General features: G+C 33.6%; 1 protein-coding gene across 2 annotated transcripts; it reads right to left on the bottom strand.

The window, feature by feature from the left end:
• Positions 1-1014: 1014 nt before the first annotated feature.
• On the bottom strand, positions 1015-20428 carry LOC145639279 (isoamylase 3, chloroplastic-like). 2 transcript variants are annotated; one of them, XM_081690473.1, is made up of 24 exons: positions 20187-20428; positions 18917-18965; positions 18752-18820; positions 17924-18087; positions 17460-17553; positions 16315-16548; positions 15261-15365; positions 15041-15145; positions 14589-14723; positions 14038-14124; positions 13187-13238; positions 12412-12475; positions 10734-10833; positions 8887-8987; positions 8641-8692; positions 8440-8502; positions 7742-7831; positions 7589-7661; positions 5541-5620; positions 3846-3950; positions 3668-3766; positions 3022-3083; positions 2123-2231; positions 1015-1532 (listed from the first exon to the last, which is right to left on the bottom strand). In XM_081690473.1, exons 1-24 carry the CDS (start codon positions 20333-20335, stop codon positions 1422-1424), a joined length of 2352 nt encoding a protein of 783 aa, XP_081546599.1. In that variant the 5' UTR covers positions 20336-20428; the 3' UTR covers positions 1015-1421. The 2 variants fall into 2 exon arrangements, with proteins under 2 accessions (XP_081546599.1, XP_081546600.1); XM_081690474.1 differs by having other exon boundaries at positions 18752-18825; positions 20187-20275.

Below are 20428 nucleotides of genomic sequence, written 5' to 3'. Positions count from 1 at the left end.
TTTCTGATTGGTCCATATCAACTAACTCTTTTTTTTTTTTTTTTTTTTTTTTTTTTTTTTTTTTTAAATAAATAAATAAATCATACAAGTATAAATTTACCAAGTATCAATGAATTAATGTTCATAATTTTATGGTCAAATTTTTTTATATCAATGAAATAACTACAGTATTACACAACTCTAAATCGTTTGAATAATTATAAATTCTACACGTATACATATTACTCTTGTATTATAATCGAAAAATGTTACGTTTAAACTAGCTTTTGGTTTATTATCTTAACAAACATTCCAAACATATGCTTGGTCTATTTTTATTAAGCACACAACGGCAAATAAACAATTATTAGAATGCTAAATATATTAGTTGGTTAAAGTTTTAAGCTGTTACCTAAAAAAATGGGTCAAAATCTGGCTCTTGCGTCTCTCCTTACACCAAAAAATCAATACAATCATCTAATCATTATAAACATCAGACTCAAACGACAAATACAAGCATGTTAATAAACCAACCAGCAATCAATAACTAATAGCCAAACAAAACATGTCTAAATATTTCACTACACCATTAAAGGTAAACATGCAAGTTACTAAATCAGTAGTAATTTGATTCACAATTGAACTTTTTCCCATGAAAAGAAAATAAAATTGTGGTTCTCCTCAAAAGCCAAAGTTATCCAGTCTCAACCTCTCATCAGTCACCAACAACATTTCCTTTTTTTTACCCCACAAATATATGATGCTATACAATAAATTAGCCTATTCCAAACCATATAGTATAACAGAAAATATAATTTTAGAATTAAAAAAGAAGTTGAAAATTGGTGTTGACCTCACTTATATGGTTATATTCCCCATCTTAGAAGGGATCTCAATATCTTGGTGTAATAACAGGTTACCTGTCACCGACCCAAAAGATGCCTTATGTTCACATATTCATTTGGACCACGATTGTGACATTCCCTGTCTTTCCCACAAAAGAACCTTCCAGACTTGGTCATGCAAACCCGGAGATACAACATAACAATGTCTCTTTTTATTTGCCATAATAAGTACTTCGTAAGACCGTAACCATATGTTTACAGTTGGTAAATAGTTTCTCGGGTTTTCTTATTACAGTCAGTAGCGAAAAGAAGTTAACACTACGTGATTATACAAAATTGTACATAACGGAGTGACACGACAAGTGTAAGAGATTATATAGGTTCTAATTTATTTAAGCTTGGTTGTCCACTGGCTTGCTACAGCTGACTGGCTCATCTGATCTCAAGCAACAGGACTGTTGTCTGGTGTTCTGCTTGCAGCTGAGAGGCTTGGAGTTAAGATAAAGAACATAATTTCCAGTCAAATTAGACCAAGATTTTCTCCATTATTGATGAGAATTATGCTAGTTATAGGTTTGCTGGTCTTAAGGGCTTCCATTACTTTGCTTCAAGTAAAATTGATGAATAGGGAGCTACATTGTATGTGCTTTGAATGCCTGGGACACCCTCAGCTACAAAATCGTCTGGAGATTTGAGATTTGTATCCACCTGAAACAAATCATGTATGAGTACATCAATCCCAGCCTTGATTACAGAAATTTGTGGCCCTTTTGGTATTCATCAAAAAAGGCAGCAACAGAAACAGATATACAAGTAAGTTTATATAGAAATTGGCATCATGTCCATGAAAATGCTATGCTTCTCCACCTTTAGGCCCTGAGTATGTGATATTCCTCATAGAATTATACTTCATATGACCTCTTGTAACGAGTAGTGAAGTTTTACAACAAGAAACACTTATTTGTGTCCTTGGAGATCATAATTGTATTACCATGGAGTCATGGACACTGGTATAGGACTTTCCTTGCCAAAACTACAGTTTACTGGTTTTGCCACCACTTATTATTTCCCACCAAACAGGCAGTCAAAGTCCAAAAAAAAAAAAAAAAAAAAAAAAAATGCTGAAACTTGACCGGTGAAGTGAACCTTTAAATTGACTGAGTTAGCAGACAAAACTGGAAATGCTATGTGGTTCAGCACAATTAAAAAAAATCCAGACCAGCATGATAAGAACCTATCATTAAATTTAGTGTTGCAACAATCCCCAACAAGGGAAGAAAATCAAAGAGATTCCTCACCACTCTAAACCAACGTTTATTTTGTGGCGGTGAAGGTATTGGAACTTGAACAAAGAAGTCATGAGCATTGAATGCCAAGTATATATCTCCTCGCTTTTCACTATGTAATCTGCAGAAATTACACAGATTTAGAGACAGCCAACAACATATAAAAATCTAAAGTAAACCTTAAAATTATGAATACTTCATTTGCATTCAGCGTAAACTTTGAATACATACAAGTGTGAAATGCATGTACAGAAAGGCAGGAAAAGGCCAAGGATCACAGCAGGACAAGATGAAGATTATGTAGTGCAAGAGTGGGTACATTACAGTATCAAGATACAAAAATAGTTAAACATATGAATTTTAACATAACACCAAGAACAGAGATTCATATTTGCAAATCCAAGATGACAGTCCAAACTCAGATTTTGAAAGACTTTGTGGTGATGCACAGAGCGACATATGCACATCATCATACCTAAAATGCATGCCCTACTCATGCAGATGAGCAAAATGAACATTCACATATGGCTTGGCCTACCTTTCTAGCTTCTTTAAAGCATTCAATTAAAAAAGGATAGATGAGTTCAATCACATTGTCTTAAATAGTACCTACAGCAATCATCTGAAACACTATGTGGTTACTGTATAACTTGGCAATAAGATATTCAGATACGTCATTCCCAGATTAAACATCAATGGTAGACAAGATATGCATACTAAGTTTAAACGTTCCTTCAGCCTTCTGGGCAACATATGTCTTATCAATAATAAAGAGCCAAAAAGATGATCAAGTAATATGTGGCAGTATCTGGTCGGTAGACGTCCAAAAAACAATACGCAGGAAAAAGGCAGCATGCTGCTAAATTATTAATACAGTCTGACTTCAAAAAAAGGTTGGCATAACTTCTTACGTGAAAGCCAGAAATTTACTCTCGCTATTGCTCCAATTGTCCTCATGCCACGTCACATCCTTCTGTAAATTATTAATAAAGAACTTCCAAGTCAGGAAAAATGACTGATATCCTCCAAAATCAGATTTATTTATAAAAATAATAATCCAGCTAAAGAATGCCTAGGGTGTCCTCGACTTATCTAAAAGCATCTGAGCTTGAGTAGCTTTTATGGGATATAAACTTTGTAAAATAAGTTCTTGTCAGGTGAAGAAATGGAAGCTATAGTTTCCATGATTTAAATGACAAGAAACTCGGGTAAAGAATTCCTGCTTATTCTTACAAGATCTTTTGTTTAGTCCTTAAGATCCCACAAATTCCCTTTGAGAAAGACAGGTTTGGTTAAGATGAACTTATGGGTTATGGACAAAAGGACAACATAATGACGACTTATGGTCTTATGGATCTAACCAAGCTCTTCTTGCAAAACTGCACTCAAAGGGGGAAAGCCTGGAAGCCATATGTGGAAGCAATTCCATGAGCAAGAACAGAGAAACATAATTTACATTATAATCGCGGACAACAAAGGCTATTTTGGTGCAAGAACCATGCCTAGTTGCAAAAAATTGTACAGTAGATACTACATTAAAATGCTGAATTTGTTTACCTTCTCAAGAAAATTCTCACGTCTGAATATGTCATGTGTTTTACGAAACTTCACAGCTTCAGAGAAAAACCTGAAGTGGTCTTCTTTCTTTGCATCCAACTTTTCATTGTAGACAAGGGTATCATGTCAGTAAACCCAGTAAATACAAATTAACTAAAATTAAGCGATGGCTTCACACCTTTGTCCACTGGAAGTTGTTAAGGGCATTATCATGGCCATAACTGTTGTTATTTCCAAAACGGGTATGCCCATATTCATCACCCATTAGCATCATGGGAGTACCCTGAATGTATTCAAATAAAGAGAATCAGGACTAACACATGCGTCAGAAAATAGATGACTACATGGCTTCTGTTGAAGCTAAAACTTAAAAGACAAATTAATAATATGAAAAAGTGGAAGACATATTTTATAAAGAAAAGATAAGAAAAAAACCATTAAAACTGATTCAATTCACACACACTAATTCACGGAAAATACAAAAGATATATATAGGCCTAATACTAACAAATTGATAACTTAAACTCCTAAATAATAGGAACTCATACTCCACTAACGGCTAAACCATTATCCACTAACAAAGTACTAACAAACTCCTAAACTTAAGCCACTACATACTGCACTCCCACGTACTACAAAGCATATTGAGATAATGATAAAATAAGCATACCACTAACTCTTCAACTAACCTAAAAACTAGCAACTAAAACGTTTGAATCATTAATCCAACAGCTTTTTGCATAATTTTGGGCGACACCATCAAAAAAGCCTGAAATTAAAATAAATGGGATAACAAATAGATACAGGGGCAAAATAAATTGCACCTTTCTAGGTGTAGAGCCATGTTTCCCATGTCTCCTGAAGGAAGATATGAAAAAGAAGATAGGAGAGGAAAAAAAAAAGGAAGGGGAGAGGGAGCAGTGGGAATCTTCATATAAATTTGGAGTTTTGAGAGGGAGTGAGTGGCAGCCCTGGCGGACAGAAGGGGGGAGGGGGACAAAAAGAATCAAGGGAATTTAGAGATACTTGCCAGTTAACATCCTAAATGGAAAGCATATATTTCATTTAATGACTGGCAAGACAAATAACTGCTAACTCGTTACTTCTTTATTTTTTTAGTAGACAGTAAATACCATAAACTTAGTTTCACTTCCGTACTTCTAATCTTGATATGTTATTCCATAAGAACCAAATTTCTTATAGCAACTTTTCATCACAAGATGTTCTAAATATGCAAGTGGACAGACCAATGTTATCACATGGATAGCTTTACCAAAACTCTAAATTATTCAGTATTATCAGTAATCAAGTTACACCCATTTCAATTAGGCAATTGTGCTACAACTACAAGATACAATTCAACATGAAAAAAAATAAATAAATATAAAATATAAAAAAATTCAGTCATTAAAACTAGTCATCCAGCAAGTACGCATCTCAACAGCCACGATGAGATTTATGTTAAAATTTAAAAAGCTAATGATTTGATTAAACCTTTTCCAGTTTTTTCCCCAACTAGACTGAAGTAAAACTGGTGTATTGAACCACCATTTTATTACAATAAAAATGTGTACAGAAGACAAGCATTTTAGCACAATCCAAATTTGAACCATACATATTCTTTCCAAGACATACTTAAAAAAAATTGAACAAAAAATGGCTTGCAAGTGATTCCAGAAAAACCAAGAAATTACTCCGAACAAAGAGGAATTGACAATCAGGAACCCAATAACAGACACTGCTGTCATTCTTGCAGTTGAGCAATTTCAGAAAGAAATATGGCGTAGCAACAACAAAAGCAAAATAAATAAATACATACAGTACTAATGCAGAGACAGTAAACTCGATCAAGCTGAAACAAAAACCAATATACCTGAGATATCATCAAAGCCAAATGAAAGTTTTTCATCTGCCGTGAGCGTAGAGCAATTATATCAGCATCCGTTGTTTCTCCTATGCCAAAAAAAAAAAAAAAAAAAAAAAAAAAAGCAAATTATAGCCTTTTTCTAGCACTTGCATCCTACAAAGGACAATCTTAGAGCAATCTTCTACATTAATGCTTTCATATAATATAGCTGATTTCCTAGAATCGCTGTCAACTAATATCCTTCAAAGATGAATTTTCCACATCTGTTGTTTCATATGATTAATACACCCAATTCCTTCTTCATATTCTTGTTTTTCAAGGAGGAGAAAATGTAAGAGAAATAAAATCATTGGCTATCAATGTCATACTTTACGCTCATGCTTGTCCTGTTGTCCATGCAAACATTCACGAGAATCAATTATAACATCCTTGACTTCCCTTTACGCAGGATAAAAAAGGAATCGGAAGGACTAAAAGCTAGAGAACACAAGACTTCCACATTCTACCCCCTTAAGGGTTGAAACTAAAGATAAGAGATCCTGACCTAAACTTGTCATAAATTTCTGATCCCACTAAGACAAGACCAGAGTTTTAATCCTCACTCATTTTCTAGGAAGAATATTTCCATGATCATGCAAGTCAATTGTGGGCCTCTTAGTATTTAACAATGAAATAGACATTTACAAAAGTTAAATAACATTCATGTTACATCTGAGATCCAGCTCAAAACTTTTCCGACAGCATCTATCCTCAATTCTAGGGCAAGAAGGATCAATTTTGGACTGGGATGCTTCACAACCTCAAAAAACTGACACTTTCTCTGGCATAAAAATACCTCTCTTGGGTATGAAATGTCAATCAAACAAGGGAAATCCTTGCCGATAACAAATATTGTGGTCCAATGGGTATATCACCCTTAAGTTTAGGTTTTCTAAATCCCACTATACATAACAATGGTGGATCCCAAAGACCTAAATACTAAGTATACTGTCATGTTCCCTTGCTGAGAATTATAGACCTTAGCAATGGGGCACTTCACAACAGTGAACGACTTGCTTTCCAGAGTCCAGACCATGAAACACTGTTAGGTCCAGATCAGTGATAGTGACTTTGAAAGCCCCTCATCCACGCCATGGAGTGACTTAATTGGCATATCACGACTAAGAGATATAGCCTTCAACTTTCGTATCCAGGTCAGCTTCCTGAGTAAGGATGTGTAACCATCAGTATTTTAGAGCATTAGAGGATGGACCAGGAACATAACCAGCACCCAAAAGTTGGAATTAGATCAATTGTTTAAAACAACCAAGAAAATTCCTCAAGAATATGCTGGTACAGTGTGGTCCACTCCTTATCCTTGAAAAGTATTTATGAGATTTTTCACTAGTATCCATATGGTAGGAGATTTTTGGGGTTTAAATAAATCCGCCACATTCATTCTAAACTTGTTGCAATTATTCAGCCCAATTCTGAGTATTCTGACCATCCAAGCCCCATGATGCCCTGACATTGGATTGTTAAGATTTTAAATTGGGTCCAAACAGCTGGAGTTACATTTCTAATTATTGCCTTTATTCCTCACTGGTACCATAAGAAACAGTGGGAGTCAAGTCCTGCCTCTTGAAAGTTAACCTTCTATGGCATTAACCCCAGATCACACACATGGCTAGCATTTTAGTTTTTGGGCGATGTTAACTTTTGCCACACACTAAAACCAGCTCAAGTTCTGTTAGTACATAAACTTATAGAGCAAGACAACTTAGCATAAAAAAATTTGTTTGTTTGTTTGTTTGTTTTTTTTTTTAAATAGCGCAAACATAACAAAAGACAGCATAAAAATAGAATTAATCCATTTCCATACGTAACAGCCAGCAGCGTGAGAGAGCAAATCTACACATATGGCCTCGTTAGAAAGGACTTAATTATTCAGGCTACAAATCACTTCTTATACTGGGTAGTTGGCTCTTACAACAGAAAAAGAAAGACCTTGTTGCAAGACAGATGAAACTATAGAGATATGAAAATAACTGAACACAGACAAAATGAAATCCCACCTTCAAAACCACAGTTCCAACTATAGTTATCGTTGCATCCATCATTGCCTTCTTCTCCATTGGACTCGTTGTGCTACAATACAATTCAATCATATGTCAAGGCTTGTGAAACCATAGCCCAAAAAATGGTCATGATAAGTAATCGGAAATTACCTTAAAATTGTATGAGACGAGATCATACAAAGTAAATCCATCATGAGCAATTATAAAGTTGATGCTGTGGTATGGCTTCCGCTTGTTAACCTAAATAAGAAGGCAGCAATGAACATCATAAGATACTACATACCAAATGATTGACAACTAGTTTTTGGCTCTGGACAATGCTCCGGGTAGGTACATAAACAACAGTCTTGTGACCTTATGTATGAAAATGATGAACAGTATTTTTACTAGTTTTCTATCATATATTGCCCTTATTATATTATTTTTATAGGAGAATATGTAAGACTACATAGCGCATTAGTTAAGTCCTAAATATTCAAAATAGAGATCACATATTTGAGACTTAAAGTGATAGTATGTTTTTAAATCTTTAAATATATGTTAATGACATAAACTATACTCATAGATTAAGGGAAGGCACTATATGACAGTAAGGACTGAATTGGAAACGCATTCTAATATATAATTATAAATTTATTCTCAGACATATAAATCGGATGAATTTAGCTGCAAAGGTATACACAATCAGGTTTAAAATGAAAAAAATTTAAAAACAAAACTTAATGATATGGATACAGTGATTCATGTATTGATGGTTCAATACTTCACATATTGATGAAAAAATGTATGCTTTTAAGTTGAAATACCATTACTTAAGTTATGAGCAGGATGTTCTAAATAACTCTTACTCTGTATAGGTCTGCAGATCCTGATACACGAGTTGCAAAACTTCCTTTCAAGCCACAGTCACCCTGCATTATACATTCAAACAGTGAGCAGATGCAATACTATTAAAAAAACATATAACTATATAAGAGTAGTTTTAGCAGCATCCCTTGGAAAGAACATGAACTTTTATAAGAAAAACTCTTGTGACAGAAAAGCTCTACCTTCATAAATCTTCTCATATCATCACGATACTTGCCATTCCATTCTGCCCACCTATGTATGAGAAATTTCCAGAGTAGCAATTAGGAGCAAGCAGTGAACATGAAATTTATAAAACAATTATATACCTAACATTCACATAAGATTTGATGCCTGCAGTCACATAGATCTAGTATAATATGTTAGGAAATGCTGAACCCCCCCACCCCCCACCCCCCCAAAAAAAAAAAGAAAAAGGAAAAGATTACCTGTCCCAATTAGGAAACTGTCCAACTAGATAAAGACCTCCACAGTCCCATGGCTCTGCAATTATCTTACACTTCGAAAGGACAGCGTCTTTTGCAATGGCCTGGCACAAAGAATAGAGTATCATGATTTGCAAAAGACACATAAGATGAGCAAACTCATATCTAATAGGCCATGCCTTAAATATAAAACCAAATGAGCTATAAAAAGCTTAAGATTTTCATCAATACAATAATCAAGTCAAGTTTAATCCAAATTACATAAAGCATAAATTAAAGATGCCATAAATATCTGCTAATCTGCAAGCTCTTAACATCTACCCAATATCCCCATTCAGCATGAACCATAAGCAGTGACAGAATCTGGCTATTGCAAGTTTTAGGCAGGCAAATTGATGCGTATTGGTCTAACACTAGCCATAGACTGAAGATATACCATTAGTTCAGGACTGTACCATGCGTCAATTACAAAAGGAATTCGGCAGAAGTACACTACAAAACTCTTTGTTATGTAACAGCACATCAGAAAATTATAACATTCCCTATCACATTTAAACGTTTTAACAGAGAGACATTAATTTATCTTTCTTTAATCTTGCCCCTCTAGAAATTTCAAAACATCAGATTATGGATCAGACGGACAAATATTAGTATGCAACAAAGGAGCTATTAAACCTAATTTTCCATAAGATTTATACATAATTCACTTCCTGAGATTCAAAATATAGTCATATGTTCTATTCATTTGACTTTTGCTGAACTGAAATAATTTTTGCTAAACTTGAATTAGTTTTACTAAAATTAAATAATCTTTGCTGAAATGAAATTATTGCACTTAGAATATTATTACTAATTAACTTTTTATTTACTGATACTGATTTGCTATTATAATATTTCTTTAGTTATTGATTTTCACGGATTAAAACTTATTATTTACTACCTTGAATTTAGATTTGCTGAACTAAACTCTTTTTTTTTTTTTTTTTTTTTTTTTTTTTTTTTTTTTTTTTTTTTAAATTAACTTATTTTTACTGAAGTTTAATTATTTTCATTGAATATTATTTGATTAAGGTGAAGAGAACAAAGTCTTAGCCATTGTACACATCAAGGATTCGGTTATTTGCGTTAGCCATTTAAAAAAAAAAAAAAAAAAAAACAGTGGTAGTAATACTTGTATTGATTTTTCAATATAACCTATGTTGTTATATTGATAATATAAGTTGTATTGTTATTGTTAAATACTACCTCCGTTTTTCTAAGTTCTACTCGGTTATTGTGGCTACAAATATCAAGTAAAAGATTAAAAGAAGATCACACATCTGACTTCTTTTGCCTTTAAGAAGAGAGAGACACAAAGATTAATCTAATATAATTGAGCCCCGTGTAGTGGGGTTGTAGTCGTAAAAAATGAATGAAAGGTTGTCATAAAAGGAATAATAAAGATTGCAGAATTTAGAAAAACGGATGAAAACAGAGGGCGTACTACGTAACTTGTATTTTGGATTAAAGAAATTGACTATAACCTATTTGTGGAATAGGAATGATTAATTCTATAAAGAATTGTAAGTGTTATGGTTGGGTGGGAAGGTTGGGGTTGACGGGGTGAGGGGGGGTTAGAGATAGGAGGTGCTTTTGTCACCACACTAACATCTGGTTAGCAAGAGAAATCAGATTAATATAGTTTCCATAGATTCTAGGCAATACTTTAAACCTAGAGGAATTGAATGTCCCATGGAAGGTCAACTAAATGCCTATAACCTTCTAACAGCAAAACCTTTTTAGATTTATTACCATAACTAAGCATAAAAAAGTGTTCAAATTTGTGATAATTTAAGCATCTAACAACTTACTCTCACAAGAGGAGGTGCACCAAGAGGCAAACCATCAGTTCCTCGACAAAGCACACTAGCAAGGTCAAACCGGAAGCCATCCACATGGTACTCCTTGACCCTTCAATTGGTGTAGAGAAAAAGGCATAAGAGCTGTTATTAAAGACGTACAAGTAAAGGGATTTATATTCACACTTCACAGACAAGCAAGAGTTCAGTAATCATCTAAAACTAGCCAGAACTCATCTAAGACAAAAATCTAAGATAATAAGCCACAGGGAAACATATAACACTAGAATAATTATCATCTCATATAAGGAAAAAGAGAGGGAAAAAAAAACACACACCAATGGAGAAGATAGTAGATACACATCAATATAACCAATGCCTCTGAAGTTCTATATTGGGGAAGGTAGGAGGGGTGGACCATAGATGTACATTGCCTTACCAGTTACCACTGTAACACAGAGATTACTTTTAACATTGCAATTGACCCTTAATTAACACAATGTTCATTGCTACTTTACGAAAAATACAAAGCAAAGACAAATAACAAACCATTTAATTAAGCCCAGTACAGTCCAACAGCTAGACATTAGTGAATCTTTGAGTCTTTGACAGTTTGACTCCATTTGAAATGTGATGATATATTATATATAAACTGTAAATATATCCAACTAACTTGCTTCCAAGAAAATATCAATCCACATTGCATTCAAGAGCTCTGTATTGACCAACAAATGCCAAAAGAGTTTCATCTCAATATTGATTGAGAAACATAGCTAGAATCTTAACAATTGAGCTTTTTCTAGAATGGGCACTCATAATAAACAATACAAAAAAGATTTATAGATAATACTTCCTCCCTATCATGATGTTATTCTTGGGTGCTTATTTAAAAAACTAGAAATAATGGATAAAGGCCAATAAAGATACACTCCGATTGTTCCACAGAAATTACAACTTTAGGAAGTTTCAATTGGCAAAAACAGAAAGAAAAAAACTAACTAATGATGATTATTCTGGTGTCATATGTTTCCCAATTACAACTTAAAACATTAGTTTATTAAGCTCATGTGTCCCTCCATTTCTCTCCTCATACCATAGGTCCCCTTCATCACATAGGCTCAATTAATATGGAGCAAAAGAAGTTTTTAGTGGAGTTATATTACAAAAGCACTCCTAGAGAGAGAGAAAGTTCAAAAGCCAACTTGTTATATTAGCAGTCAAATGAAACTTCCCAAAGAGTAAAGGAGGACTAGTATTATGAAATGGAGCACATCAATACTAAGTCATCTGTCCATATATAAAAGTCCTGTTACCCAGCTACACTGACAAATTCCCTAAATTACCAGTCCTATAACAAGCTTTGTGTTTATTCTACATAACCAAATATATTTTGTTGTTTCTTTACCATTTGTGGGCAGAGAGAGTAGCTAGAATTATTCACCTTTGCACTCAAGAGATGAGTTTGCATGTTTATTTAAAGACTAATCCATCCAATTTAAACTAAAGGCATCTACCCCTCCCACAGCATCATAAATAGGCCACATCTCAAACCTCATAGATCCAGGCAGGTGTATTTCCATACATAAGAATGGCTGACTACATACGGATGAAGTATCATACAAAAAAATAAAAAGATTAGAAGCCCATAAGTCACATATATAAATGAATCGACTAAATACGTTTGACATACCAGTGCCTCAAGCTGTCAAGAATGAGTTCCATGACCACAGGATGATTACAGTTTATTGTGTTTCCTGCAGCCAAGAAAGAAACAAAAGCATTGCTTTAAGAGCCAAAAAATATCCATTGGACATGTTTAAAAATATGCATCTGAGAGATCTCCTTTCTTATAACAAGCATTGTCAGATGCCAAGTAGCCACTATCTCAAACCAGAAGTAGTAATAAACCAAGTAAAAAAAGAGGACTCTCAACCTAATGAAGACAGCAGTAAACAAATAGCAGCAGGCCCACATAATTATACATTAGCATCAACACTGCATTCATGAGATATTAATAATTGTCAGTATACTAAACATGCACCATTCACCCCCTAGTATTTTTCCCATCAACCTTTCCAGCGGGAGGGTATTTTCTTAAAGCAACTAAATTCAATCAAAAGTTTGCTTAGAGAAGGATGTGTATCACATAAACTAAGAGAACAGAACAATGAGAAACCTGAATCTAAATTTGGAAAACAAAACCACCAAGGAGAGGATTAATTTAAAACAGCTCTAAACACTCCAGTTTGCAGTAATGATGTCAAAGCAATGGCCTTAGAGCAGCCATGAGATCAAATTACTGAAGAACAAATAAAGCAATAATAATACATTACTCTAGGGTTTGAAATGTGAATTTACAAGTTTTATTGTAATACACCATTCATAGTGTAGCTTTATGAATTTTCACATTATTCTCAAAAGCAAGTTACATAAAAACTAAAAGAAAAAAGTGATGAAATACTAACCACATCCTGAATAATTCATAAATTTGCCATCCTCATCCAGCATGTAATATACCTGAAGACCCGGAATAGACCAACAAGAAAATATAAAGGTTCCAAAAATAATTCAAAAAAGTATGTTTAAACCAAAAATAACAAAGAAGGTTTGATCCAACATATTACATATGCTCCCACAATTTACTAATTCAGCATAGTCTTTCACATGAACTTCAATATTGTGTTTAAAAAGACTACCACAATGTCCTTGATCACTAAAATTCTCTTATCAAACAAATTTCTATTGTTATTTTCAAAGACTCTTTATCATTACCACTAATTAACTAAATTTCAACTTCTACCAACTGTGATGTTATTTTGGCATGACATGGGAAAAAAAAATAGAGGAATGCCTGATTTATCTATTTTAGCTTCTACACCTTTATAAATCTGGATTTGCATGTTATCTCAAGGCTAAATTATATAAATGCTACAAGAAGTTCCATCCCAAACTTAGCAAAAATTGCTTCTTTAAAAAAAAAAAAAAAAAAAAAGAGTAGCAATAAGAGACATAGGGAGACAGAAGGATGGAGGGCTGCACCCTGGAATAATACCTCATTACTTTTACTTGTGTGCAATTGGGGGATGCATTTTAAAATAAGCCTCCTCACAGCACATCTTGGTTGAAGTTAAAGAGGTCATGTAGAATATTTTGGTAAAAGTTTTAAATGTGCACTATTTAGTTAAAAATGAACAGAAAAAGGTCCATTATAAAATAAATCTTAATATAACATACATACATAAACAAATAAAAAACTCTGTGCCCTAGTTAAAACATCAAAGACAAGCATAGGATGATAGGAGTCTATATCACTCACCTTATTATCTATGCCACGAAAAGAAGTAGTGTAGGGGAGTTTATCATCACCCTCATTTGTATGATTATACACAACATCCAAGATGACCTGGGAAAAAAAATATATATTATCCATGTTATTTTAGACAACTAGTAATAATATCTTATAAAAAACCTCATCCCATGTCACTTCATATTTTTTTATCAATAATAAAATGAAAAATTGTGCATTTACTTCTTCAGTGCATCCAATATGCTTGGAATGCTCCAAAAATGTTTGCCTTTTCAAAACCCGAAAAGGTCAATAGCCTACTCCTTCAAATTTCCCAATAAGCTTACAATCATTTTTTTTCCCCTTTGTTTTTACTATACTTCCAAATTACACCAGATTGTTTCTTTTTTCTAATATATTTATGTTATAATATACATTAGAGATGAGGAGATATTAAGTGGTATTAATTTGAGCATATAAGTAAACATAGTCAAAGGCCACAAACAAAGCAAGGTGGAGACAGGGTCAGAGAAGTAAACATTATCAATTTAAAATGAAGTATATCAGTATTGACATCAGACCTCTATTCCAGCATTATGCAAGGCTTTAACCATTTCCTTGAACTCCAGAGAAGCATTAATAGGTCCTCCACCACAACTTGCATAGCGACTCATAGGGGCAAAAAAATTGATAGTTGAATAGCCCCAGGTATTAATCTTCCATTTTCCAGCACCAAAAAATTTCCAACCATTAGTGTCATTAAAAATGTCATTAGCAACAACTAATAAATTAAACATGCAGATAACCTACACATGAAAAGCGTTTTTTCTACTATCTCAGCTGCCAAGCAAGCAAGAACAAATAAATCAGAAGAAAAAGATTTTGCAAAAAACACCAATTAATGCTTCTACAATCTGGTCAACACCAAAAATGATTGTGAATTTATCCAGTGTTCTTTAAAGAAGGGACATAACATCAAAATGAATGCATAAAACCTTTGTAAGGCCTACATAAAAGAGAGTTGCTAACACACCATGTGATCTCTGGGGTTGGAGCGCCTTTGGAACTCCATCTCATCGAACTCAAAGACTGGAAGCAATTCCACGGCATTGATTCCAAGCTCCAAGAGATGAGGAATCTTCATTTAAAAAAAAAAAAAGGGTAACATCAAGCTTTTCTAAAATCTGAATGACAGGAAAATCAAGTATGCAGTATGTTATACAAGATTTCTTTAAGATATCTGAGATCATTACCTTCTCAATAACACCAAGATAGCTTCCCCGTATATCTGCATCAACCCCACTAGACTCATCAGCAGTATATGCACGAACATTCATTTCATATATGACAAGATCATTCTGCAACAAAAATGCAAGAATTAAATCATAGATGTAAGCACAATCAATAAACATCAGGTCTTTGTAAAAACAGAAAAATAGCTATTACATGAACAAAAAATGTCGGAGCTAGTATAACTAAGTTTAGATCATTGAACAGATATGTCAATCATCTATAATAATGCACAGAGTATTACAAAGTAATCTTAAAATTGTATTTGTGCCACATGTTGCCATTTAAGCACTAAAAACATGCCACGTCACCTATTTAGCAAGTAACATGTATCACCTAGGACAACAAAAAAAAAGTGCTTATACAAAGGTTTGAACTAAAGACCAACAAGTATTAATTAATAAGTCTTACCATCTTAGCTATTTATTTATTATGCTTTCTAATGTAAATTTTGCAACACAAAAAATTAAACACTTAAATTTTATGGATTTGAAAATTCCAAATGATGACATATGAATGATATGATAATTTTTTTTTCCTGCAAAATTGTCAACAGCTGTTGACATCTTTGGATCATATGGAGTAACTTACAAAACATTTGGCAAGGTTTTCTTAATACAAACAACCAAAAACAATATAGAACATAATTTCTCAAAAAGATGCACCAATAAATAAGTCAGCCTTTCATTTAGAGACATCTCAAAGATAATCATCAAAACAATTCTAAAAAGTCAAAATTGCTCAACTAAACACATGCAAAGTAGCCACCCAATGCATCACCCAAGCCACAAACTACTTATGTAACCAAATCGAGACTAAACTACATAGCCTAAGTTTCTCATGTTCTAAAAATTAGGGAATTACGCCTTGTAACATGTCTCCGTTCAATAGTTTCCTTAAACCAACCATAGTAAGAAAATCACTCTTACCATAATTCCTAAAGGGAAGATCCTACGTTCCTACCCTCAAATAATATAAATAAACAAATAAATACAAAGATGAAAATTATGCCTATACCTCTGGTATGTTTGGATGCACATCATCTTCCCAGTCAAAGGATGGCCCCTCAAAATCGTATGTCCCCAAGAATTTAGAAATCTTATAGTTTTGATCTCCAAAAAGCCGGCGACCTTCAACAAATTTTGCATAGGGATCAATCAGAACAATGCTGCTGTCAAAACGATGCCCTTGTCGCCTATCTTGAGGACCGTCAATGCGGTAACCATAGAGAACACCACTCCGTGGAAGATCCTATGACATAAAAGGAATTCAGAAGGAACCAAAAATTATATTTAAAACAAAAAATTAAAGAGACACAAATGCAAGTATTAAATTTATGATTCAATTAAGGTTATAAAAAGTCACATCCTGATGTGGACACAATGATCATTATGCAAGTGCAAGATGAAGTTCAAACTAGAGAAAAAAGAATTCCACTCATCATAGGTTTGCTTTCTCATACCACAAGTCTAATTTTTCCCTCTTAAACCACAGGTCAAAACCAATGATGTTCATCTCCAATTTCTTTCATTAACTTACATGATTGAGAACTTTGATATTTTCATGACGAGCTTTTACATCAATATCAATAATAAAGCGAAGTTTGAGATGTTGACAAACTAAATATGCTTCTTGATAAGTAATAGACCAACTAAGTGAATCCTTGTTAAAGAGTAACAAGCCTATATATAACATGATTAAACATGTTACAAGAGAATCTTCGTCCTTCTAACTCAGCAAATGAAACCACCTGTTAGACTAAAACAAGCTTAACCAAACCCTGTAATTTTTCTTTATAAAGGTCCAGAGGTCCCAACAAGTCAAACTGTATCCGCTTATCCACTCAGGATCATCCCTATCACAAGATTTCCATCTGTAGCAGATGCAGTAATCAAAGAAGGATGAAAGCCTAGTCACATAGCTTGTAAAGCAATATGCTGAGGGTCTTCCTGAGTATAAATAGACATAATAAAATACACAATAAATCAACCCCCCCCCCCCCCCCCCCCAACCACCCTATTGTCATCACCATGTGTTTCCATATCAAAATGTAGCATAGACCCTCTCCCCATCTCTTTACAGTTGGAACAGACCCATAAGTAGGAAAAGATTTATCAACCACAGGCAAAGACAGAGAGTCCCAACAGAAAATTAGAGATTACCTCAATAAAAATATGCCATATATCTCCAGTCTTGTTCAAACTCCGATTCAGCCTTAATTCCACCATCTCTTCATTTCCTGTATCAAAATCCTCCCTAAGAAAAGATTATCATGTTCAGTAACTATCTCATATTCACTAGACATGAATTAAAGAGAGATCAAATTGACACAGGGGTCTTCCTATCCACAAAAAAAAAAATTAAAAAAATTTTTTTTAAAAAATAATACAATGCTATGTAGTACGAATATAGAAGTGGCAAGCTGAGAAAGGTTCTTTTTCCTTCACATCCTCATAAGAAGTACAGAAAAGGAAAGAAAAGCTTTCAATTACAGTATATCACAGTACTTCAACCCTTTGGTTTGCAGATTTTAACACAGGGAGGACAGTCAAAAACCAAGCTACACAAGTTATGTAAGGCCCACATAATCAATACAAAAATAACGATAAAAGAGATGCATAATCACCAGCCAGTGGGAGGAAGCAATAAGCAAAGAGTTACTGAGCTTGCATGTTGTGAGAAAATTGCAAAATTTATTCCATTCTCCACTTCTGAAGCTCCCAAAGGAAATGCCTGGCCTGGCAAGATTTTGAACGATTTGCTTGTATCCATCATGCTCAAAGCTTCTACCTTTTACAGAAAAATAATACGCATGACAACACATTAAGACATCACACATCAGTATAGATGAGCTACTTTAGATGAATTTCATGAATAAAGCAACAAAAAAATTTCTTCAACATAGAAAAAAACAGAGAACTCAATGAAAGACAGAATTCCATGATATAGACTGATGATATTCTTATCACTCCATAAATATATGTGTGACGTGTTTACTATGACATGAGCCTTATTCACAAAGTCACAATAAAAGACGACCACCCTTTTGCACACTCCTTAAATACATATATTTACTATGATGTGAATCAATCTATTTATACAGATATAGAGTTCTTGGTAGTAAGCAAGATGATTCCTCTAAGAGTCTAAGTTATCCAGCATAGAAACTTAGCAAGACATACAGAAAGACCTATTGTGAGGGGCACCCATTGCAAGAACCAAAGGAGACAACCAAAAAAATTGCCAAATTATTTGATTCCATAAACAATTTAGGTAAAACTACTGAAAATGGTTGCCTGCTATAAAATTTGAAACAATAATTTAATAAATGGGACAAAAACACTTTTCAGAGTGGAGATACCCAAAAAAAAACTTTCATAAAGGGAATAAAGAGAGTACCTCTTAAAAATCTATAACCTTAAATGAAGCATACGTATGATGAAATAAGATATACCTCAAGCACACACTCTTTGGTACCATGATTAGTGGCGCTCATAGAAACCTGAGTTGTGCACCTCCTTGTCTAACCTATGCCAAAAAAGTAAAACCGGACTTATAAGGTTTGCTGAAGGAGGATATGAACCTGCATGTTCCTTACATGTGACAAAAAAAAACCTACCCTTGTCATTTGCTGCTGTAGGTTACCTGATCCTGTACTCAATTGAGATCTGTTCATAATACACAATAGTTTTTACATAGTTCATCATTCATTCAAATCATTGTAAAATACATAACCTTAACAAAAGATACTACAGTATTAAGTGACAATCAGCAGATGAGATTACATATCATACTATTTTTAACCCGACAAAAGCCAGCATCCTTGCTTTTGTATAATCAAACTCTTTACTCCACAAGAAAAAGGTGAAAATCAAACTTTGGTGATGATGTAGAAGAATAGTAGTACACATAAAGAAGCATCCCTGAATTCTCCAAAATACCAACAATAAAAAATTTTGGTTTAATCATGTTCATGTAATCATTGTCCTTGACAATTTGAAAGGTAACAAGTCTAACAACAACTAATTTGTATACCTTAAGATCACTGTAAATTTGTTCACTGACAGCCTAATTGATATATAAATGCATAAGAACTTTCTCCAACAAAAAAAATTCGGAGATGAATTTCTTTTAAAATACCGGCCATCACCACCGTTTATTGCTTCCTAGCACCTTGAAGAGAACATTAACCTCCAAATTTGTGCTTTTACCACAATGCTATCGACTTCTCCAATATTGTTAGCATATAACAAAATTAGTTTACGTGTTGTCTCTAGAATTCTAAATTTTGAATGACTAAGACAACTACAATACTCATTGAAATAAAAACGATAATGATTTTTTATTAGTTAACCGCAAAGCTTTTTTTCCCCTACATTTCCATTACCATCAATTTACCACTTCAGGAGTTGTATTCAGTAGTACACTTGAAGCGGTAATAAAAACCCATTTGAGGACGGAGTTGCATTACCATGGACATTAACGTGATATAATTTGGCATAACCAACATACATTTTTTTTTTTTACAATGTTACACTTAAAATTCAATGTCATTAGTCCTCATTACCATCATTATTACCACCTACAACAGGTCATAAGAATACTACTTAAGCAATTAAATTTCCAAATGAAATACACCCCATGTCAAAATCATCATAAACCCTAATCATCACTCTTCATCCACCTCCAATATTTCCGACAATAATCACATTGCAAATAATCAACACCCGATTAAGCAAATGAAGCGACATAGAAATTCCACTGAATATAAAATTAACCCAAAATAAATCCAACATCAAAAAACATAGAGAAAATCAAATCAAATCAAATCAAAATCACTGAAATTTTAAAAACGAAATTACATAAAACATTACAACAATAAAATTTACCCAATAGAAGCAGCAGATGGAGGAAACGATGAGAGAGAATTACGATTAAACTGTGAAACAGAGGAGAATGGAGGAAGATGAATCGAGTGCAACATTTTGTAATTGAAGGTGAGAAGATGATGAGATTGAAGAATTTTGGTAGCATCCATGAATTTTGGAGAAAGTAACTACTATTTATGATAATACTGCTAAAATATGATAGATATTTACTTCATTGTTATTGGAGAGTGTTATGTGGGGTT

This window comes from Chenopodium album, chromosome 7, assembly GCF_948465745.1.
Source record: "Chenopodium album chromosome 7, dcCheAlbu1.1, whole genome shotgun sequence".
Lineage (NCBI taxonomy): Eukaryota > Viridiplantae > Streptophyta > Magnoliopsida > Caryophyllales > Amaranthaceae > Chenopodium > Chenopodium album.
Note: the sequence above shows the minus strand (reverse complement) of the source record. Positions and strands in the feature narration are given on the sequence as shown.

Bases quoted from the DNA above. Each gene is read 5' to 3' on its own strand.
- LOC145639279 (XM_081690473.1), bottom strand. From the start codon at position 20,335: ATGGATGCTACCAAAATTCTTCAATCTCATCATCTTCTCACCTTCAAT. The intron at 17,554-17,923 runs GTGATTATGCAT...ATCTTTTCTTAG, and splicing joins TTGCTTCCTCCCACTGGCTG to GGAGGATTTTGATACAGGAA. The intron at 7,832-8,439 runs GTAAGAGTTATT...CTTCTTATTTAG, and splicing joins GATCTGCAGACCTATACAGA to GTTAACAAGCGGAAGCCATA.